We start from the raw sequence: 24,218 nt of genomic DNA on the forward strand, positions 1-24,218 counted from the left end.
CACACACGTCTCTGTGTTTACACGTGCATAACTGTGTGTGCAAGTCTGTGTTTATGTGTCATCTCTGTGTGTGCACAAGTCTCTGTTTATGTGTGTATCTGTGCACACACGCCTGTGTCTGTGTGTTTAAGTGTGCACGTGTGTCTGTGTGCACGTGTCTGTGCATTTATGTGTGCATCTCTGATGTGTGCCTGTGTGCCTGTGTGTTTATGTGGCATCTCTGTGCACATGTGTCTGTGTTTATGTGTGTACCTGCGTGCACAACCTGTGTATGTGTGTTTAAGTGTGCATGTGTGTGCACACGTCTGTGCACTTATGTGTGCATCTCTGGTGTGTGCATGTGTGTGTGCCTGTGTGTTTATGTGTGCATCTGTGTGCATGCGTGCCTGTGTGTGCATGCGTGCCTGTGTGTGTATATGTAAATCTGTGCATGAGTGCCTGCGTGTGTATGTGTGCATCTGTGTGCATGCGTGCCTATGTGTGTGCATGAGTGCCTGCGTGTGTATGTGTGCATCTGTGTGCATGCGTGCCTGTGCGTGTGCATGAGTGCCTGTGTGTATGTGTGCATCTGTGTGCATGCGTGCCTGTGTGTGTATGTGTAAATCTGTGCATGTGTGTGCATGCTCTGAGCTGCATAAACACTAAGGAAGTTTAGGCAGCACCCGGGATGTGAGGGCTCCTTGGGGAAAGGAGATGTCCTTTCGGGTCAAGTAGTAACAGCGGCTGCTCTCCAGCTTCTCCCGGCGGGGCGGGACAAGGGGGGGCGTGCGGGGGGGGGGGCGGTGCCGGCTTGGAGTTCCTGAACTCACTCCCCTCTCAGACGCGTGCAGATGCAAACAGGCGATGTGGCGAGGGGCGGAGAAGAGCCCTTCCTGTCGATGATGTTCCCTGAGCCCCAGGCGGCATCAGCCTCACCCCAGCCCTGGAAGGTTTCAGGGTCTGGCTCGTGGCCCTTCCTCCAACATGTAGCCAGTGGCTCCCCCAAATCTCAACCGTCAGGCCCCTGCCTCTCAGCTGATGGCCCTTCCCCCTCTCGCCTCGTCCACTCGCTTCCATCGTGGGACTCGAGACCTCGTCACTCAGGGACAGCAGCTCCCTCCAGGCCCTCGGCTCCCAGCAGCGACCCTCCACCACCACTCGCTTTCCTGCCAACCTCCTGGTCCCCGTGCACAGCCCCTCACCCGCCCCTGGGTCCACTCCCTCCTGGTCCCCGTGCACAGCCCTTCACCCGCCCTGGGCCCATTCCCCCCTGGTCCCCGTGCACAGCCCCTCTCCCGCCCCTGGGTCCACTCCCTCCTGGTCCCCGTGCACAGCCCCTCTCCCGCCCCTGGGTCCACTCCCTCCTGGTCCCCGTGCACAGCCCCTCACCCGCCCGTCGTCCACTCCCTCCTGGTCCCCGTGCACAGCCCCTCTCCCGCCCCTGGGTCCACTCCCTCCTGGTCCCCGTGCACAGCCCCTCACCCTACCCCTGGGTCCACTCCCTCCTGGTCCCCGTGCACAGCCCCTCACCCGCCCCTGGGTCCACTCCCTCCTGGTCCCCGTGCACAGCCCCTCACCCGCCCCTGGGTCCACTCCCTCCTGGTCCCTGTGCACAGCCCCTCACCCTACCCCTGGGCCCACTCCCTCCTGGTCCCCGTGCACAGCCCCTCACCCACCCTTGGGTCCACTCCCTCCTGGTCCCTGTGCACAGCCCCTCACCCTACCCCTGGGCCCACTCCCTCCTGGTCCCCGTGCACAGCCCCTCACCCGCCCCTGGGTCCACTCCCTCCTGGTCCCCGTGCACAGCCCCTCACTGGGCGGGAATTCCCCATATGAACATCACCTTCGCTCCCTCCCCAGGCCGGGCAGGCGCCCTCAGGCGGCATTGCTAACTCAGAGTCCCGGCTGCGTGGAACTGACTCCGGGCCCAATGCCCGCACACAGCCACAGAAGAACCCGCGAGCCAGCTGTGTGCTCCGGAGGGCCCTGCACCACCTGCCATTCCTGCTCTGTAGCCCAGCACTCCCCCCCCCCCAGGTGGCTCCCTCACACATTCTCTCCTGCCCATCACCCCTCCATCCTCTCTCAGCTCATGCCCTTGACTCAGATTCCACTGACAAAGCAGAGGAACTGTACGGACCTGCAGCGCCACCAACGTGTCCCCACACTGCCCGCCCTCACCCACAGGCCCGCCTTTCCTGGACCCGCCACTTCCCAGCACAGCCCAGCTCCCACAGGCGCACAGGGAACGGGCAGGATGGGGGCTGGCCCTGACCTGGGGGTGGGAGGGACTGGGATGCATGAGAGGAACTTGTTGGTGCATTTCAGCGACGTGCTAAGCCGGTCAGGAGCCACGTGAAAATGCGGCGTTACTGCGAGGATCGTCGCCTGCTAACACTGGCTGAACTCCCGCTCCGCTGGGCATTTGGCAGAATCTAATGTAATCCCGCACCACCCCTGACCTCAGTGTTGCACTTCCCACCACTGAGCACACCGCGTCCAGAGGAGACGGCTGCCTGGGGCACATGGGAGGAGCCAGCTGCCCGGGGCACACAGGAGGAGCCAGCTGCCCGGGCACACAGCTGGGGAGGGACAAGGTCGGGACCTGGGCTCCAGACATGCCCTGAGCTCCGGGTCACGGCTGTGAGCAGGTGATCAAGCCACTGCGGGCGCCCCTCCTATTCAGGGGGATCTGTGTTCCTGGGAAATGGCGCATGGGCCTGGCCGTCCGTCTCTGAGACAGGAAAGCAGGGCCTGACCGACTGTTCTGCCCCTGCACAGCCGCAGGGCAAGGTCAGGCCGGGAACCAGGACACCTGGAGGACTGCGAGCCTTTCGTGTCAGACCCGGGACAGGTCCATGCGATGAGAGACGCCTCCACACGGAGTCGCTGCAGACCCAGTACGTCCTCCCACAGGGAACACTGTCTACGTACTGGATGGACGGGCGTGAGGGGCTGTGGTGACCCGTCACTGGCTTATTGTCAACTTGTAGCCAACTGTCTATGAGAAGGGTGTACCGGCTGTCACGGCTGGATGCTAACCTCGCTGTGACACCCTTAGATTAGGAACGACCACTGAATACCTAAGAGAAGGACATGTATACATGAGACTCAGAAACGGAGCAAATGCGAACATTCATCCTCTTTTCTGAAAGAAATCCTATATAACAAAGAGGAAATATGCAAATTGACTGTCACACCCTCACACAAAATGGTCACCCTCATGTGGTCAAAAGATGGCTGGCAGGGGAGGGCAGTTGGGGGCAACCAGGCCAGCAGGGGAGGGCAGTGGGGGCGATCAGGCCGGCAGGGGAGTGGTTAGGGAGTGATCAGGCTGGAAGGCAGAGCGGTTAAGGGCAATCAGGCAGGCAGGCAGGCGAGCGGTTGGGAGCCAGCAGTCCTGGATTGTGAGAGGGATGTCTGACTGTGGGATTGGGCCTAAACCGGCAGTCAGACATCCCCCTGAGGGGTCCCAGATTGGAGAGGGTGCAGGCTGGGCTGAGGGACACCCCTCTCCCCCAGGCAGGAATTTCATGCACTGGGCCTCTAGTGAGCTAATAAGACACATAAGTTACTAGTTTAATCTTTTCAGGAAAATAACACTTAGCAGATTTGTAACCATTTGGGAAAGGAAAATGAAAACATGAAGTTTTTTGTTCAGCGGTATCATCTTGCACCAGATGTATGCATTTTCCCCATAAACATTAAGTGATTCAAAACCAAATGGTAATTTTGGATTCACTTTCAAAATTCTCAGAGTCGCTATGAGGCAATTTTATAAAGAAAAACATGTCCCCCCACATTTCAGTCTAGGAACCTCGGTGCGCCCATGCAGGCGCATTCTGGGGGAGCTGGTGCGCCGCCCGCCTTCACTGAGAAACACCGCGTGGTACAGGGCGACCCGGGTGTGTGCGTGGCGTCACGCCCCCACAATCTCGGGCTCGCCAGCACAACAGGGCGACTTTCCTTCTCCTCCATGTGCCCAGTGAGCTCTGAGCCTGCACTGGATTAAAAGTAGCCATCCTTTCGCCGAGAGCTGCCTCGTTGCCCTTTGGGAACTATTTCCTGTTCGGTCATGGATTGGGGGCTGGAGCAGTCCCGGTGGGGGCGCTCTCTGGCCTAAAAGTCCCTTCAACCACCCAGCACGCTCATCTGAGGGTGAATCGAGTTCGTTTTAGATGAGCAATGGGAGATTGGAAATGAGATGGAACGCGCTGGCCGGCGTGGCTCAGGGGTTGAGCGTCGACCTATGAACCAGGAGGTCACGGTTCGATTCCCGGTCGGGGCTCATGCCCAGGTTATAGGCTCGATCCCCAGTGCGGGGTGTGCAGGAGGCAGCGATCCATGACTCTCCCATCATGGGTGTTCCTCTCTCTCCCCCTCTCCCTTCCTCTCTGAAATCAGTAGAAAAATACATTAAAACATGAGGTTGGAGCCTGAACATAGAGGAGGCGCCCGCTGTACACTCTGACGGGCAGGCCCGAGCATCTCAGGGGACGTGGTCTCCCGCGGGAGGAGGCGCGGGTAGGGGAGCGGACAGGGCCGTGACCCCGGGGACACCTCACGCTCACGGGCTGGGAGTCCGCGCTGTGAACCCGGGCGGATGCCGCCCGCCCCGCGTTGGTCTCTGCAGAAAGGTCGGGTGCGAAGCCCTCGGCAGACAGCTGACCGGAACCAGGTGGCGGGGGAGGCAGCCTCCTGTTCTGGGTGGAGCCCATTTTCCCTTGTTGGTTCTTGGCGAGTCATGAGCAGTAACAACGGCCATGACATGCATCCCACGGGAAGTCCTTTTTCACGTTTCATACCTAATCTACATGCACCGGGGAGGGGGGAGTGACCTTCTCATCTCCAGCACTCTGGGCCCTGGCTGGCGTGGCTCAGTGGGTAGAGCGTCGGCCTGCAGACTGAAGGGTCCCGGGTTTGATTCCAGTCAAGGGCACGTGCCCAGGTTGTGGGCCAATCCCCAGTGTGGGTCATGCAGAACTCAGCCGATCCATGATTCTCTCTCATCATTGATGCTTCTCTCTCTCTCCCTCTCCCTTCCTCTCTGAAATCAATAAAAATACGTATTTTTTTGAAAAAGGTCACTTTCTGGGTTGCAATGACTCCTTGAAAGTGGAGGAGCTTGGACTGGAGCCTCCGGTCTCCGTTGCGTGTGGTTGCATGACGTCACGCTACCTTCCCACACACACACCCGCGCGCGTTCTCTCCTGGAACACGCTGGCGACTGTGGCCACGGCAAGGACATTATGTCAGGCCGCTCACAACCTCTGAGGACGCAGGACGTTGTTGGTCATAAAGCAAACTGAGTCTTTTCTGCTGAGAAATTGTTTTTTCTAAAAACACCTTGAGATCTTTCCTACGATTATACTTGGGGGTGAAGGGGACTCAGTGTGACTGAGGTGAACCTTAACTTCCCTGGGTTCCTGTTGGCGTTTTTAGAATAATTTCTACCTAAATGAACTGATGGCTTCATTGCCTACTCTCTAGCAAATTGAGCCAGTTAATGAATTAACATTGAAACTGGGGGGATGTTTTTAATCTACTTTTAAAAAATCCAAGCTAGCGTGTGAAAATGATAAACTCCCTCATTCTCAGTCCCCCAGGCCCGTGTGGAAGTAGTTCATACGCCCACAGGGACTCAGATATTCGTTCTCTATTAAGTAACTAATTAGTACCCAAAGTTTAAATTATTTGTTCAAAAGGACCCTGAAAGCGTAGCCGATAAGACTCGAGGTGGGAAGTCAGATGATTAAGAGGTGCAGACACAGGACATGATCGTATGTTTGGGACGAAGGACGGGGGCCGGTTCCGGGCCAGTGCTGAGCGGGCGAGATCCAGGGTCTGGCCTCACCCACACGGGAACCAAAGCGCGGCTGCTTCCCCGGTCTCCTGCCAGAGACCACGGACGTGGCGGCTCCCAGCCGGCCAGCGGCTGAGGCTGAGCGTCCCCCGGGGCTCTCGCCAGCTCCCTGCCCCTCGGCCCCACGGGAGTGACCCCAGGACCAGTAACAGGCCTGTGTGTGCCACAGGGTAAGTCAGAGAAGACCGGCTCCTGTTCACTCGGAATCAGCCAGGACTGTCCCTCCCCAGCAGCTCTGCCAAGCGTGTGCACACATGCTCACACATACACACAGAGGCACACACACACATATACACAGGCACACACACATCACACATACATGCACACATCACACACAGGCACACAGGCACACACACATATACACAGGCACACATGCATCACACATACATGCACACATCACACACATACACACAGGCACACACGCTCACACGTACAGAGACACACATACACACGCGCACACACGTCACACACAGGCACACCCACTCACACATACAGAGACACACATCACACACATGCACATGCATACGTCACACATAGGTGCACACATGCACATGCGCACACAGAGGCACACATATACACAGGCACACACAGGCGTGCATACGCATACACACACATGCACACACATGCACGTGCCAGCGTGCCACCCACGCTCAGCGCACCCACCGAGCACTGGAGCGCACCAGACCCTTAGCTTCCCGGCGGGAGAGCCTCCGTCCACATCAGCACAGAGCCCTCCGTGTCCCTGCAGCCCAACAACGTCCCAAACGGAGACTTCGTCTAAAGCCCCGTCGAGGGCACGTGACGGACAGATTTCAGACACGTCGTTTCAGCCAGTGGTTTCAGCCTCTCCCGCCCTAACCCACCTTCTGAAACAAATCAGGGGGAGGGACTTCCTTATTTTAGCCTCTTATTTCCCTGTCCCCGTCTGGCGTGCCAGGCCTGCAGCGAGGAGAAAAGCCGCCGGGCCTGGGGACTGGCCGGCGCTGATGGAAGGAGAACAACAGGCCGGATCCGGCCGCAGACAGACTGACTGCCGACGGCCACTCCCGACCTCCTATCCTGGCAGCCTTGGCCCTAGACATGCGCCTCTGAGGCCGCAGACGTTGGCTGGGGAGGGGGGGGGCGCGGCCTGCACAGCCCTGGGTCCCCCACAGGAAACTCAGTCCACGGCGTGTCCCGGGCCCGCTCCCCCAAGCGCCTACCTGGTTGCAGGTGTTGATGTCCACGCCGCCCTTCAGGAACTCCATCACCTTGTCCAGGTTGCCCGCTCGGGCCGCGCGCAGGAAGCTGGCATTGCTGTCCGACTGCGGGAGAAGGAGAGGACCCTGGTGAGTCGCTGACCAGATCCACAACCAAAGGCCCCGCACGTGGAGGCTTCCCTGCCCGTCTCTGCCCCGTTCCCAGCACGGAGCAGGGGCCCTGCGTGGGGCAGGACCTTCCCGGTATTTCTGGGGGTCCCCGGTATTCCTGGGGGTCCCCGGTATTCCTGGGGGTTCCCAGTATTCCTGGAATACCACGGTTCAGCGTGTTCCCCGGCCTCGGAGCATCAGAGGCAAGTCACCCGGACGCCACCTGTGAGCTGCCGGTTCATGGGCGTGTGTGACACCGTCGCGCCCCAGGCTCACGTATTCGCGCCCATCACGGCACCTGCTGAGCAGAGGCCTCACCCACCACCCGTGCCTCGACCGCCGCCCGCACACTGGAGAGGCAACCTGCGGAGACAGACTCTCCCAGATGCCTTCCCGGGGGTGGGAGGTCAGCGCGCCCGCCCCATCACCCAGTCAGGTGTCTCTCTGCGCGGAAATTCAGGTCAGATGGGAGCCAGGAACCAGGCCCAGGCCGCTCCGTGGCCTCTACAAACTCAACAACGCAAACAAACAGGCAGAGACGGGGAGCACCTGGCCCCCGGGGGGAGGACTCACGGGCGACCCCGCTGTGCAGGGTGAGGGGGCCGGGTGTCTGAGGGGCTCCCGGACTCCCGGGAGCACCCAGGGGACCACTCAGAGCCTTCTCCAGGGCCGGGGTGGCATCCAGGGTGGCTTTTGCTGTTGCAAATCACAAGTTTTCCAACTGCTTTTCCCTGTTCTGAGTCAAATGTCTACCAAGTAGAAGCAGGTCGCGGTACCGCCAGCCGAGGGCTTTTCACCAGAATGTCCCAGTGTCCCAGGGGCCGGGCCCAGAGCACACGCAGCGGCTGATCCCGGTACAGGCCTCCCCGTCGGCCGGATTCTTCTAGAACCCACTAAGAGACTCAGTTTCCCCAAAGCGAGGAAACGCACTATTAATGCATATTGCAAGTGCAAAGGCGAGCAGATGGTCCCAGAACACAGATCCCAGAACAAGACTGAAGTGAGGCTGCAGGACGGATGCCTCGGTGGTGACAGTCTGCCGGACACAGGTGCCCGCGGCCCACACGGTCAGTCTGATGACAGCTCTGAGGGGCTCAGGGTGACCCCTCGGGCTGCCGGCCTCCAGCCACAGAGAGGGGAGGACCCGGGGCGGTGGCGAGACACAGCAGCCTCCCCGCGTGCTTCCCGCTGACGCACAGGAGGACGTTCAAAGCTATGGGTCTGGAGGGAACGTGCTTTCACAGGAGACGGCGTCTCCCGCCCCCCGGGTGGTGCCCACAGGAAGTGCCGGACGGGGAAACTGAGGCTCCGGGGAGTCACAGACACAGGTCCCCCGGCCTTCCCCGCTGCGCTGCCCGGCGTCCCCGCCCAGTGGCCCTGCTGCCCAGGGTTCTGACTGCGACGGGGACTCACGCGAGCCCACAGGTTCAGTCGCCACAGGTGGGGGCATGGCGCACGGCCCCCCACGGCCCCGAGAAAGAAAATTCCCTCTAAGTTCTTCCCAACCTAGTCCTGCCCGCGGTACCTGATGTAGAAAAACAGAGCACGTCCTAACACCCCGCAGGCGGACACGGGGTGTGTGTGTGTGTGTGTGTGTGTGCGCGCGCATGTGCGTGCAGTCGGGGAGCCACGCCTCTCCCCACGGTGGTGCCCTCGAGGGCCCTGGGCAGGAATTAAATGGAGTGGGAAACTGTGGAGGGTTATTAGTTTGTGAACCTTCACCCGGAGATACTTTTTCCATTGACTTTTAGAGAGAGGAGGGAGGAAGGGAGGGAGGGAGGGAAACATGGATGTGGGAGAGACACATCAGCTGGTTGCCTCCCGTATGCACCCTGCCCTGGGCCAGGGAACGAAAGGGCCGACGCTCTAACCGCTGAGCCACCGCCCAGGACCAAGGAGCCATTTTTTAAAAGAAATGATGATGCGTCACAGATACATGGACGTGGGCGTGAAGCTCACACCGCCTTCACAGGAAGCTGCTAAATGTCTTTTATTTCTGAAAAAACACGCTCCTCCTCGTATAAACCTGGGGGCCGGACGTGACAACCAGCGGTTTTCGGAAAGGACGGCAGCGCACCCTTCCTACGAGTGTGTGTTTTGCTAGACGGGTCCTGTCGGGCTTCCCACCCTTATCAGCCCAGCAAAGGCGCAAACCTAACCGTGTCCCCCCGCGTTTTCACCCGTCGCTTCTGCCCCGAGAGCTGGCTGTCTGATTCTCCCCGATGACGCGAGAACACCGGGCAGACGACCCGACTCCGGGGCTAAGGGCAGGATGTGTTTTCTGGGCGATTGTTTCACTGGAACCCAGGAGCCGCCCAGTATCTCAGTCATAACCGAGGTAGGAAAAGAGGGAAAAAAATCAACCCAGACGTTTAAAATAACGGCGACGTCGGCAACACTTCAACTTCATCAGAACGCTCTCCCGGCTCCCGGCCTCGACTCCGGCAGCTCTGGCCGCTCCGGACCCATCCGTTCGCTCAAAGACACCGACGCGACTCTGCGGGGACCATCGTCATCCTTACGCTCTCAGACGCGGGTTTCAAGGGAAGGCGCAAAGACGTGCCCTCGTTGCAGGCCCCACATGAGTAGGGGGTGCCCGTGAGCTCCGGAAAGTCCAACCTTTACAGGGTTGGTGACCCGATCGCTATAATAAGCCCTCCCCCCCCGCCCCGTTCCAGGGAGAGGCCTGTCACTGGGAATGAAGGCACAAGAACAGCAGCCGGTAGTTCCTGCGGCAAAAGGGGCCTCACGTTTCACCTGCTGGAAGCTTGTTAAGTCCACAACAGCCACGGGAAGTGGGTGAGCATGACAGCAGGTGCGTGTGGGGAGGAAGCTACACGGCCACCAAGCCAGCTCGCCCCAGGGGAGGGGGGCGGGTCCTGGCTCCGTCACCCCTGTGACCATGGACAAGCCGCTGGGCACGGTGGGGCTAAGCCAGCCGTGGGCAAACTACGGCCCGCGGGCCGGATCCTGCCCGTTTGAAATGAATAAAACTAAACAAACAAAAAAAGACCGTACCCTTTTATGTAATGATGTTTACTTTGAATTTATATTAGTTCACACAAACACTCCATCCATGCTTTTGTTCCGGCCCTCTGGTCCAGTTTAAGAACCCACTGTGGCCCTCGAGTCAAAAAGTTTGCCCGCCCCTGGGCTAAGCTGTTGCACGGAGCAGAAGGCGATGAAAGCTACTGCTCAGTCCAAGTAAGTAGTTACGTTTGCTCGGGACGAGCTTCATTGACAGGAACGCGTCCCCGGCCCAGCCTGTCAGACGCGGACTGCCTGCGGGATGACCACTCCTGTGCTCACAGCATAGTCTCCCACGGAATCCCTTTCAAAGGCCACTGCTCCATTTCATTTTATTTTTAATCTTTTAAAATGTATTTTTGTTGATTTCAGAGAGGAAGGGAGAGGGAGAGAGAGAAACATCAATGATGAGAGAGAATCACTGACCAGTTGCCTCCTGCACGCCCCCCACTGGGGATCGAGCCTACAACCCGGGCCTGTGCCCTGACCAGGAATCGAACCGTGACCTCCTGGTTCATAGGTCGACGCTCAACCACTGAGCCACGCCGGCCGGGCAACCGATGCATTTTATGTACAACTTGCTATAGAGAATAATGACCCCAGGGAATGTATGTTCCTTTAAACCAGTGGTTCTCAACCTTCTGGCCCTTTAATACAGCTCCTCATGTTGTGACCCAACCATAAAATTATTCTCGTTGCTGCTTCATAACTGTCATGTTGCTACTGTGATGAATCGTCATGTAAATATCTGATATGCAGGATGGTCTCAGGCGAACCCTGCGAAAGGGTCGTTCGACCACCAAATGGGTCGCGACCCACAGGTTGAGAACCGCTGCTTTATAGAGTAACATGTTTCATGCACGTGCCACCCACAGCGGTCACGCGTGTGCACCCGGAGTGGGGACATGCCTGTTCTGAGCAGAAGGTTACACTGAAAGCGTCTCAGTTGCCAAGTGTTTGAGCGGTTTCAGGAACGCCTTCTGCGCTGCTACCCGTTTCCATCTCAGAGCCTCTGTTCGCACTGGGAGACCCGTCACCTGCCACCGGCAAAGGCCCGGGACGCGCTGTGCTCTGTGGGGATCCCCTGGTCGCTAATGTATTCATGTTTCCCACAAACGCTGCTGTGCCTCTGCTGGGGGCCTGGCACCCGCAGGCACAGCCCAGACGTGGAGCCCCTGCCGCACACACCACAGCTGGTGGACTCTCCCGGGGGGGGCGGGCTTCCCCCGACAGAGGCCAGTAGAGGCTGTGCAGGAGGCAGCTGATCGATGTTTCTCTCTCATCGATGTTTCTAACTCTCTATCCCTCTCCCTTCCTCTCTGTAAAAAAATCAATAAAATTTTTAAGAAAAATAAATAAATAAAATTAAAAAGTATTTAGGGCTGAGGTGGGGGATTCCAGTGAGCACGTGCTCAGAAAAGAAGAGAGAACCCGCGTGATACACAAACGGGCACAGAACCTGACAGCTAGCCGTGAGTCTGTGCATAGATCTGTCCACAGTCACACACAGGCTCAGCTTTGCAGAAAACGTCACCTTAAAGAGACGGCATCGCTGCTTGTCCCCGAACGTCACTTCCCAGGGAGAGCCGACCAGAAGGGACACCCGTGGTGCCCCCAGCGTGACGGGGAGAGCCAGCCGCTGACCCAGCGGCATCAGGCGGCCTGATCGCCGCATCGCACCAGGTTACGTCTTCCCAGGACGCGCCGGGATCTGACCAATGAGGTCCACTAGGACCTCTGACTCATCCTCCCTCTGCGTCTGCTCAGCACTTACCCGCGCTCCCAGCTCCGGGGCGTCCTCGCTGAGGCAGCCGTAGTAGTCGGGGGCTCTGTCTGCCTCCTGCACGTGCCCCTGGGCCTTCACACTCTTGCCCGCGTGGCACGAGGGGCAGAGAGCAGCATTGCCCATCTCCCAGCACAGCTCCAGGTCAGTGGGCCCGTCCCCGCCCCCCGCGCTCGGTCCCGGGCCCCCGGGCGGACAGTCCTTGCCAATGGCCCCCGGCTCCCGCGCCCCGCGGCCCTGCAGGCCCCTCCCCGGGTCTCCCCATGTGGCCAGCCCGGCTGGTGCCAGGAGGAGGGGGGCCCAGCAACTGCAGGCCGCTCAGCGCCCACCTCCAGCGCGGCCGCGGCTATTTTTACACCCACCCGGCCAGCTATGCGGCCGGGGCGGGGGGAGGGGTGTTGTTTTGCTTTCGCCCTGGGAGCCGCTGCTGTACACACGGACTCCAGTTCCGGCGGCGAGGCCGTCTCTAAGGAGAGCTTCGGTGTTGCCTGGCGAAGGTCCCATCACCCTCTGCCCCCTCCCAGCGAACCCCAAGTCTGCCCGTGACCCCCGACCCTGCGACCCCGCTCCCCAGACAGTTCTCTCTGTGATCGCTGAGCCCAGAGGCGACCGCAGCCCCCTTTTCCGCGTGTGAGACGCACTGGGAACCACGATGACCGGCTCCCGTCACCCAGGCAGGGACGTTTCCAGCTTTATAAACTGTCCTGTTTCCATCGTTCCTGACTGTGCTCAAACACAGACTTTCCCCCAAAAAATCAATGGAAAGAATGTCCTCGCGTCAGGAGTCACAAAAATTAAAAGAAATTAAAATCTTAAGGAGGACAAATCGAAACGTTATTTGCAGGTTTGCAATGACCACCCCTCTCAGCCTCAGAGACACAGTCACGACGTTTGGGGCGAATCTCCCGTAAAAGAACCTGCAGAGGTCGGTCAGGAGGACGGCCTGACCCCGAAAGCACCCGCGAGCCCGCAGCCCCGACCCACACCATCGACAGCGGGGGGGGCCCCCCCACCCCCCCCTCGGGCAGCTGTCCTTCCGGGCGAGCACCTACGTCCTTTCTTTTTTTATAGGAAAATGTTCACCATTATTTCATTTAGGTGAAGGGCACATGGAAATTCAGTTTTTCTTTGTTTTTTTCATCTTTATTGTTGAAAGTATGACATAGGCCTCCTTTTTCCCGTTAACCTGCCCCCCTCGTCCCCCCGCCCCAGGCCCTCACCGCCCCACTGTCTGTGCCCGTGGGTCATGCCTAGACGCACACGAGGTCTTCGGTTGATCTCTCCACCCCTTCCCTGCCCCGCCTTCCCTCTGAGGCTCCTGTCTGTGCCTGCTTCTGTGCCTCTGGGTCTACCTCTGATCATCAGTTTATTTGCTGGTTCATTAGATCCCACACAGGAGTGCGACCATGCGATGGTTGTCTTTCTTTCCGCTCGGAGAGCGAGCCGCCCACATCCCTGTCCCCGGGCTGCCCGGGACCCTCCAGGGGCGCTGCCCCCACCACACGGTTCACGCCTGAACGAGACGGGCAGAGCGAGCCCGAGGGCACACTCCCTGCCCCTGGGGTGGCCGAATGTTCTGCTTCCCAACCGTTTATTAACCCGACGCGAGTGAGCTGGAAACCACCTCCGAGAGCAGCCTCCCAGCCCAGGCTCTCCGCCTGATCGGGCCCGAGGCCGGGGTCAAACCGCCCCCAGCTGCCCGCCCCCGTGGCTCACGGAGTGGCCGCCAGGCTGGCTTGTCACAGCGCCCGGGGGGTGGGCCTCCTGTGGACCTGACCGTGTATCAGCCAGGGGCCCGGTGAGCGAGGCCGGGCCGCACCCCTGCCCCACCCGTGCCCTGACCCGGGACCTCCCGGGCGCAGCGGCGCCCACTGTCCTCAGAAAGGCTCCGAGCCACCAGCACACGTCACGCGGAGAGCAGGCGTGTGCACGCGTGGCCGCACGCCGAGCGGGAAGCGGGAACTCCGTGCGTGACCGAGAAGGTGAAATTCGAGGCCCCCTGACGTGCCGTGTTCGCGACACCTGCCCGAGTCCCCCCACTTTTACCGCCGTCCCCTCACCTGCATCACCGCCTCCCACCTCCAGCACAAGCCAAAGCCAGGAGGACGGGAGCAGCCCGCCCCGCGCTGGGTCCGCGGGGAGCAGGTGCCCAGGCCCCAGGGCCGCAGGCTTGGGACCGGCCGCAGCCAGTTCGGTTCATGGCAGCCTCCGCAGAAACGAGCGCTTAGGGAGGACGCACGTCTCGCTCGCGTGTGGCCTGCGGAGGAGCCGAGAGACGCCCGGCTGCCCGCTCCGGCCCCGGGTCTGGTTCCACCGCTGTCACCGCGTGGACGGCGCAGCCTGGATCAAATCTGGCCGTGTTGTTGTGGGTTTTTAAATAACGGGGTTGGACCGGATACGGCGAGGCCCTTCCCGTCCTGAGCTGCTCTGTGAAGCAGGACTCGTTAGCGTCGACCTGCGCCTACCACCCGGCGGAGACGGAGTGGCCACCTAGTTAGTTATCGCAGGAAGAAAGGCCGCAGGTGCTGCGTCCTGACCTGCTCCGGGTGCTGGGAGCCGCGGGTCACGCTCTGGGGCCTCGGACCGAGAGGGGGGGACGTGGGACGGACGACACGTGTTGTCCATGGCCTCGGCCCGAGACCCGCCCCACATCTCACCGCTGGGCAGAGCCCTCGCCTCGGGCCGACCAGGAGGGGCGGCCGCACGCGCAGGCGGGCTTTCCTCTCCCTCAACGACTTCAGTTCGCATGTCCCTGAAGGCAAGTTGTGTCCGATGAAAAATACTGAAAAAACTGTTTTGCCAGAAGTCTGTAAAGTGGCAATTTGGAGAGACAGTTTCCCTCAGAATCCCGGGATTCCTGTCTGCCTGTCGCGGGCGGAGCTGGAGGGCTGTTCAGGAAGATCCATCGTGGGTGAAGGAAGTGCGGAAGGGCTTCCGAGTCTAAACCGTCACGTGCACGCCCGGCCGGCGTGGCTCCGTGGCTGAGCGTGGACCTAGGAACCAGGAGGTCAGGGTTCGATTCCCGGTCAGGGCACCTGCCCAGGTTGCGGGCTCGATCCCCAGTGTGGGGCGAGCAGGAGGCAGCCGATCCGTGACTCTCTCCCATCATTGATGTTTCTCTCTCTACTTCTCCCTTCCTCTCTGACCTCAATAAATTAAAAAAAAACAAACAAAACCAAAAATCAAAATGTCGGTGTGAGCGTGACCTGCAGCCGACCCCCTGAGGGCGCGTGAAGGTCGTCGACAGGTGTCCAGGCAGGCTACCTCGGCTGAATTTAGAAACCTGCTTGGATTACAACCCCGCCCCCGGGCAGCCGTAATTCCAGACTGATGATTGGCGTGCAACATACTTATCTGATCGATCTAATATTTCATTCCTCCTGCCGCGTGGGAGGTCTCCAGCCTGGTCACATGAGAGCAAGGACACAGCCTCTGACTCTGAGAACCTCTGACCCGCGGGAACGAAGCCGGACCTCCGTCTGGGCGTCGCGCCCTTCCCTGTGCGTGGTGCGTCCACGGCTGACCATGTGATTATTGCCACCAGTGGGATCTGTCCTGTTACTGATCAATCGGAAGCTGCTGCATAATTTAGAGCTGCCCCCTAGCTTTTCCCAAGGTCACCCTGCGGCTCACCCTTTCTAACGAGGTCAGCATCGACGCGTTCTACGATCTGTGCCCACATGTGCCCACGTTAACCCAAACGAACCGCCAGGCTACTCACGTGCCCACAGACATCAGTTAACCGATTTGATCTCACATTCCAGCATCTCCTTCCCTCCAACTCCAGTGCCTAAAGGTGGACGTTCTGGTTCGCCGGCATGGCTCGGTGGCTGAGCACTGGCCCATGAACCAGAAGGTCACCGGTTCAATTCCCGGGCAGGGCACATGCCCGGGTGGCGGGCTCAATCGCCGGTGGGGGGCGTGCAGGAGGCAGCTGATCGGTGTTTCTCTCTCAGTGATATTTCTCTGTCTCTCCCTTGCCCTTCCTCTCTCTTTAAAATCAGTAAAAACGTATTTTTAAAGAGGAATGTTCTGTAACAGCAGCGCTGACCAGCTGGGAGTTTTCTAAAGGTCCTGCACCCCCACCCGCCCAAGGTGGGCACTGGGAGAACGCGGCCGCCGGACATGAAAGAGAAGGGGGGTGCCAAGAGGTGGGGGCCAGCGACGCAGGCCCTGTCGGATTCGCTGGACTTGGAAGCACAGCACGAACAGAACAAGGTAGCCATTGTGTGCTCCTACATAAAAGTCAGAAAACAGACAGCCAGTGGGGCGGGCTCCCCGCCAGCGTCCTTTGTGGACGGGTCAGCGGTGCAAGTTCAGAAAGCAGAGAGGCCCCGGCACAGTCGGGCTCCCGAGCTCCCGCTGGACACGCAGGCCGTTTCCGCACGCTCGCCTTCCTGTAAATTTCCACCCGCGGCCGGAGGCGACCGGACCCCGGGCAGCCCCCGGAGTGAACGGCCGAAGCGCAGCCGTGGGTCAGTGACGGGAATCCAGCGCCCAGAGCAGCAGCTTCTCCGGGGAGCCTCCCGGAGGCTGGGGCACTGACCAGCCCTGCCCTGCAGGTGCCCGCACGGCGGTCAGACCGCCCGGTCAGTGTCCGCACCACAGGGCTCAGCCACAGCGCCCAGCCTTGACACGATGGACGGGAGTGCTGACCGACGAGAATTCACAGCCCAGCTCTCCAAACAGTGTCCTATGACTAAGCAGTGGGAGACCCTCCACTGGCTCAAAGGCATGAGCCGTGACCGAGACAGAGAATAAAACTCCCTGCCCTGCCCCCCCCCCTCAGGCCTCCCTGCACTCGGCATGTGGACAACGTTTTCCTGGGCGACGCACAGACCCTGAGCCACATGCATCGGAGTCTCCGTCTGCACACGCACCTTTTCACCACCTTGTTGCGTGTGATACATGACAGGAGGGTTCAACGTGTCCCTACACTTGTCGTCACTGACAGGGTTCCTTCCCTTGGGAAACAGAGCCCAGTCCAAGGCCATCGTGTATGGACTCAAATCTTTTACTCTGTTGGTCTCCAAGTATTTTAAAATAAAACTAGGGGCCTGGTGCACGAAATTCATGTGGAAGGGGGAGGGGGGTCCTTGAGCCCTGCTTGCACCCTCTCACAACCCGGGACCGCTGGCTCCTAACTGCTTGCCTGCCAGCCTGCCTGATCGCCCCTAACCGCTCGCCTGCCTGTCTGATCGCCCCTAACTGCCTCTGCCTCAGCTCTGCCACCACAGCTTCGTCCGGAAGGTCATTTGGCTATCTGGTCTAATTAGCATTACACTTTTATTATTATAATTTCCCAACAAAATAAATGCATACACAACACACACATACATAGTCACACACACACACCATTTGCAATGAAGCAGGAGACAGACATCCTATATAATAAAAGCCCAGCAACTGAATGGCGGGTCTACCAGTCGCTATGATGTGCACTGACCACCAGGGGCAGATGCTCAACGCAGGGGCTGCCCCCTGGTGGTCAGTGCGCTCCCACAGTGGGTGCAACCGCTCAGAGACCAGGTCCTCTGTTGGGGGCCAGATGTAAGCTGGCAAGGTCCTTGCACCTGCAGGGGTTAGCAAGGCTGGGACCCTTACCCACACAATTTTCCCAGACTTGTCTGGATGGCGATTATCAGTAGAGTGAGAGCAACCTTTGTAGAATGAGAACAGCCTTTCATGGATTACCAAGAAGTCTGTAACTATTTACTGAGATATGCTGTACTGAGAACTTGTCCTTCTGCTGTGCCCCTCCCTTAGAGATTAAGAGGAACAAAGAATACATTCCTCTTGACAGACCTCCGATTCAGTGTGTTGTGTATAAATAGGATTGTATAGCTAATAAACTCGCTTCAGTTCATCGAGAGAACTGGGGTCCTCCCGACCCCGCTTTCCTGTCTTTCTTTCTTTTCTCAATTCCCACCTCCCTGCCTCAGCCCGGCTCAACCCTGTCAGGCTGGCCCTGGCAGATCTGGCGCCCGAGCTACGGGACTGAGGAACTGGGAAAAAGACGGTGAGGAACTCCGTCGGGCCTGGAGAGACGACGTGAGGATCTCCTCCGGGTAAAGAGTGCACTCGTTAAGGTAACGGAGGAGCAATTTTTTGATAATCGGGAGTAAAGCCTGGGGCAATTAGAATCTAGAGAAAATGCCCTTTATGGGCAAATGTTAAAGTCTATGCTCAATAGTAGAGGAACGAAGGTTAATGACAAGCAAGTAGAACATTTTTTAAAATTCATTCAGGAGGTCTGCATTTCCTTATCGAATTTAATACGGGATTATTCAGATCCCAGGCATGACCATAATCAACCGTCTCTTAAGCCAGAAAAAAAGGAGAAGCAGTGCGATAGCACAAAACAGGTGTCTAAAAAAGACAGTATATTAAAAAGAAATAATGTAACTTTTAAAGACAATTTAACTCCTCAAGATGAGGAGGATTTTGAGGAAGCTGCTGCTCTTTGTCATGACGATAATGCAGGTATTGTTCAGGCAGAAGAGGAGGAAGAATGTTTTTCTGCTGGAACTGAAGAGGGCAGTGATATAGAGGATGTGTTGGAATCCTTTTTAGAAGCATTAAAGCTTCTTGGCAAGAAAAAGGGAAGCCGCGGGGGCCGTTCCCGCCGCTCTCGGCTGCCTTGTGCGGCACCAGTTCCACTTTCCCCTCTCCAGATGGCCTTGCAGGAGGCACGGAAGTGTGGTGAGGAGTTGGGCATTCACACCTTCCCTGTTATGGAACGGGTGAATCCTCACACGGGACAGCGTGAGCGTGCTTATGACCCGCTTCCTTTTAAAGCCTTAAAAGAGTTAAAAGCCTGTGCTCAGCATGGGCCCACTTCCCCTTATACTTTAACTGTCTTGGAAGCTATGGCCTCAGAGGCTCTCCCGCCTAATGATTGGAGAGCTATTGCCAAGGCCTGTTCATCAGGAGGGGATTATCTCTTGTGGAAATCAGAATATGATGAAAAGGCGAAGGAACAAGCTTCTCGTAATCGAGCGGCCCGGATTAATATTTCTTATGAAATGCTGGCAGGTGAAGGAGTCTGTGCTGATACCCACAATCAAATTCAATACCCCCAGGAAGCTTATGGACAGATTAATGGAGCTGGGGTCAGAGCCTGGAAAAAGTTACCCACCTCTGGTCAGAAAACAGAGGCGCTCTCAAAAACTATTCAAGGGCCAGATGAAAAGTATCCGGATTTTGCCTCTCGGCTATTACAGGCTGTTGGCCGAGTAGTGGTGGATGGAGAGGCTGGCATGCTAATAGTTAAACAGTTGGCATATGAAAACGCCAACACTGCCTGCCAAGCTGCACTGCGGCCCCATCAAAGACAGGGGACTCTCTCAGATTATATCCGCATTTGCGCAGATATTGGTCCCTCATATATGCAAGGAGTCGCCATTGCGGCCGCATTAAAGGGAACCACCATTGAAGGAATTCTTCAGCAACAATTTAGCACAGGGAAAAGTCAAACATACAAGTGTTACACTTGTGGAGGAACAGGACACATGGCAAAACAGTGTCCCTCTAATAAAGGGATTAATAAAGGAAATGGCAGAGGTCCCAAACAACCTGGACTATGCCCTAAATGTAAAAAAGGAAAACATTGGGCAAATGAGTGTAAATCTAAGACAGATGTCCAGGGAAATTCTTTGCCTCGACACCAGTCGGGAAACTACCAAAAGGGGCCAGCCCAGCCACGGCAAGTAACAGGGGCATTGTCTATTTACCCTCCTGTCCCTGTGCCGTCTCAAGGCCAATAGGCTACACAGCACCCTGCCCGCCCCAGAGAGAAAAATAAATACAAGAGCTATTCCGAGCAGCCCCCGGGAGTGCCGGGCTGGACCTTGGATCCATAGGATAAGACATTCTGTCTGCCCTGGGTGCTGCCCTTGCCTACTGAAATGAACAAAATATCATTAGATTTAAAACCTCCCACATAGAGAAGAAACGATGAATTCCTTGCATTTCCGATACAGCTACAGCAAATGCCACCAGATCTGAAATTTAAAAATACGTCTGGGATTTCTGTACACGTGTAAAGAGAGAACTGGCTTGGAACTAAGGCGCGCAATGTCCGATTTGGGACATTTAGATAGAGTTTTAAGCTGAAATCTCTTTATAAATATACAAAATAAAACCCAAGGCTGATTATTTCCTAAGAAAAATGGAAAATTTAACCCAAAGAAAAAAAAGATGCTGGCTAGATTCTAGCAGCAGGACTGGCATTTCCATAATAAAGAACAGTTTTTAAATACTAATAAAGAATATTAAAAAGTTAATTTCAAGGCCCAAAAGTAAATTCAGTAAAATTATCTCTGTTACAAAAATTTGCTAAAGAATATGCCTTAAAATAATAAATTGGATTTAAATCTCAAGAATTATTAAAATATATTAATTATAAAAATCTAAGTAGCCCAGGTAAAAGACGGCTACGCCTTCTATTTAAGGCTGGCTTCCCAAAGCAATTTCTAATAGAGGAAGGGCTAGCCTCCCTTCCCCCAACAGAGCAGGTAGGCCAAAAATTTCCTGCCAGTGACAACTTTTAAAGAGAGGCTTGCTTCCCAGTTTCCCATCCTTGGTAGAAAGAATGTAACTAATTTGCATTTTAATGGTTACCTGTTTTCAGTGAATGGCACCCTTAGGAATTTACTAAATTAAATTAGATATTCTGAAATAACAAAATGCTAAAATATTAATCTAAATTTCCCTCATGAAAAATCTAAAGAACAGAATTAAATCTATTAATTATGTCTTGTATTTTTGCAGTATATTTTTTTAAAAATGTTACTGATTAAGAAATACTAAATATTTAACTTACCAGCTAAGAGTTTAAAGTTCTGGTTAAATAAATTGGGAAAAATCATATAATTATAATAAAATTTCAACATTTATCTAATTGAAAAAAGAGGATAAATTCTATTATCCCAACCGAAATTTTTAAATACAAAGATCAGTTTTAACTTAATTGATATCTCTTAATAATTATAAAAGGTATATAATCTTTAAATTATATATACACATATATATTTAATAGTCTTTTAAGTTAGATTTCAAAACTATAATCAAGGAATGACTTTAGGACATTTCAGGGGCCCTGAAATGTTTTCAAAAGTTTATTCTCTCTTCTTTAAGGATTTTTCAATAAAGCTAATTTAATATACTTGAAATCACATAGAAAGCTTTATCAAATAAATATTAATAAATATATATTTTAAGTTTTTGCCTCTAAGAAAGGGCAAAACAAGTTATTTTATATTTCTTAAAATACAGCAGTAGAATTTTAAGATATAATTTAAAATAACAAAAGCTCATTAATAATTTTTAATATTTTACAACAGCATATTAACATTTATTCCAAACAAGCTTACAAACTAATTGTTTGGCAGGAATTTAATAAGAACATAAAAGGATTTTATCCCTTCCACTGTGTGGAAGGCCCCCTGGGAAGGCACTTAAGCATTCTATATTGACCTCCCTTGACCCTTTTTACCAAAGGGGGTCCCTCTTCCAATTGCCCACAGCTGTTACCTAAGCTCTCTGTTCATACTGAGGTTGAAGCCTCATGGTGGCTGGTACCATGGATCTGTCTCTTGCCCAATGGCGTAAGCTGGGCCCTCTCTAGAGAAGAAATCTGGGTTCCCCATGATCAATGCCAGGGCCCCGCCAGCAGGAGAGGGGATCCAAAGGCAGTTGCTGGGCATGGAGGCCACAGGGGCATACGCTACCAAGGAGACAAAACTAAACCTCACATCACCCTGCTTGGCCCCGGAGGATGGCTGATTAGTCAACAACGGGTAAGACCTCTCTGGGAGGGGCAACCTAAGACAGGCACAGTCACAGGGGGCCTCAGGGGAGAACTTGGGGGTCAACAGAGGTGGGGCAGAGATCCTCACCCCCCCAACTATGCAGGGGCTTTAACACTCGCCCCTTCTGAGGGAGGTCTCCTGCCCCCATGGCTACTGTGCTTCCCATGCCCAGCTGAGATTGGGACCCAGATAACAGAAAGGGACTTAGGCCAGCCGAAATTGATACCCAGATAACAGAGACTTGGCTAACAGCAACTACCCTATATCTCAATCCAGCTTAACACCAGGAATGCTCAGGGCCTTCTCAAGGATGCAAAATAATTCTTTCCATTAATATTTACAGTATAAACTAAGATTGTTATTAAAGTATTAAATTTAACAGTAAAATAATAGTCAAGTTTTCAGATTAATTAAAACTAGCTCAAGAAGTATTAACCAAAATTTTCATTTCATGGACAAATTGCTTAACATACTATAAACCTAAAGCAGTCATATTTTTATACAAAAATTAAAATTTAAAGTTATCTAGACTGCATTATATAATTTCCAAAAACCTCCTAATATTAAAAAATAAAAAAGGGGGGATAGTGGAATAATAACCTGTTAAGTAAATGCCTTAATTGCTTTAATATTTTTACTTGAAAATTAATTTTTTCATTTATAATGCTAATATAAGACACCCATGAAAAACATACGTGGTGTCAAAATAAGCCAAAGGAAAATCATTTGGACAAAAATTAAAAGAATCCCAAGTCTAAATTATAGATATGATTCCTTTATTAACCTTTGGTCGAGAATACATTTGTATATTTTCAGAAAACAACTCCAAGACCATGTGGATTCCTGCAACAGAGAGGAATTATCAGGACTGCTCCAGCCACAGAATAGCAGTGGCCCCGTGAGACAACGAGAAGAGAAGCAGTCCAGACATGAAGACGGTGACAACGCTTTATCATGCTAGCAGCCAGCAGCTGTGCGTTGCTGCAGGTTGCCCAGGACCAAACCAGAGAGGGTCGAACCTACATTGCCACCATTTGTCCACCATCCAGAACTGAAATATTACTGCTGACATGTACACATAAAAAACTGTCGGACACTGAAACATGAACTTCGCCTAAAAAACAAAGAAGGGGGATCCATGATTCTCTCTCCTCATTGACGTTTCCATCTCTCTCTCTCTCCCGTCCTCTCTGACATCAATAAAAATATTTTTTTTCAAAAAAGAATTAAATTAACTACAATCACGAAACCACAGGCCAAACTCAATCTCGTTCAAACACTGTGAAAACTTCAAGGGCCAGAGAGAACCTGAATTTCATTGTCCAACTGATCATTTGGGTTCCATTTCAAGATCTCTTCAGAGCAGATGTATTCTTTGCACCTTCAGAGCACAAACAAAAGCGTGTGTTCGTTCACTTGTACTGGGACACATACCCTCATTATACAGCATCTGTTCTCCCTGGAAAAGGGGAGAATTTTTTTCAAGTTTTTAATGATGTCCTACTCCTTTTTTAAAAAAAAAAAAAAAGAATATTTTCATTGATTTCAGAGAGGACGGGAAAGGGAGAGAGACAGAAACATCAATGATGGGAGTGAATCATGGACCAGCTGCCTCCTACACGCCCCACACTGGGGATCGAGCCCACAACCCGGGCCTGTGCCCTGACCGGGAATCAAACCGGTTCGTAGGTCGATCCTCAACCACTTAGCCATGCCGGCCGGGCGGTCCTACTTCTGTTTTTGAAGACGGAATAATTCCACAGGCAACCAAAGCCCCTGGGAGCATAAAAATAAACACATTATAAAATCAATACCGGTAATTCAAGGCGTCTAAGCTGTGTCCGTGCGGTTCTGTGCCTGTGCCATGTCCCCGGCCCCGCGAGGTCCAGGGCAACCGCACAGCCCCCGCCTCGAACCTCCCATGCCCGTCTGCGCAGCGACGAGCTGCAGTGAACAGTCCTGATGCGAACGCTGGTGTTAATCTTGAGAGCCGTGCGTTTATAGATTGTGCTGTGAGGTCAGCATCCGCTTATGTCCCCTGCCGGGAAGAAACGATGAGAAAATACAGGTCTGTCTCTACAACAGGGGGTTTCCTTCAAGAGCAGTTATTAAGTACGTTTCTAATAAAAAATGATCCTTCTACTAGTTCTTTAGAGCTAGTGTTTAAACATGCCCAGGGCACCCTGCCCGGGTTGACTCAGTGGACAGAGTGTCAGCCTGCAGACCAAAGGGTCCCGGGTTCGATTCCGGTCAAGGGCACATACCCCAGGCTCCTCCCCGGCCCGGTCCCTGGTCGGGGCCTGTACGGGAGGCAACCCATCGGTGTGTCTCTCTCACATCAATGTTTCTCTGTCTTTCCCTCTCCCTTCCTCTCTCTCTAAAAATCAATGGGAAAATATCGAGTG

General features: G+C 54.8%; 1 protein-coding gene across 31 annotated transcripts in view; it reads right to left on the minus strand.

Annotated features, from left to right (window-relative positions):
• Positions 1 to 24,218, minus strand: part of ANK2 (ankyrin 2) — a 337,929-nt gene that overhangs the window by 128,551 nt on the left and 185,160 nt on the right. For 22 of the 31 annotated variants that reach the window (XM_036303240.1, XM_036303241.1, XM_036303242.1 and 19 more), the window contains one exon: positions 7,045 to 7,146. In XM_036303240.1, the coding sequence (XP_036159133.1) occupies positions 7,045 to 7,146 (102 nt within the window). Of the gene's footprint in view, positions 1 to 7,044; positions 7,147 to 11,992; positions 12,165 to 24,218 lie in introns of those variants that run through there. The other 9 variants (XM_036303265.1, XM_036303262.1, XM_036303261.1 and 6 more) reach the window with 2 other exon arrangements.

This window comes from Myotis myotis, unplaced genomic scaffold, assembly GCF_014108235.1.
Source record: "Myotis myotis isolate mMyoMyo1 unplaced genomic scaffold, mMyoMyo1.p scaffold_m19_p_36, whole genome shotgun sequence".
In the NCBI taxonomy this organism is placed as follows: Eukaryota; Metazoa; Chordata; class Mammalia; order Chiroptera; family Vespertilionidae; genus Myotis; species Myotis myotis.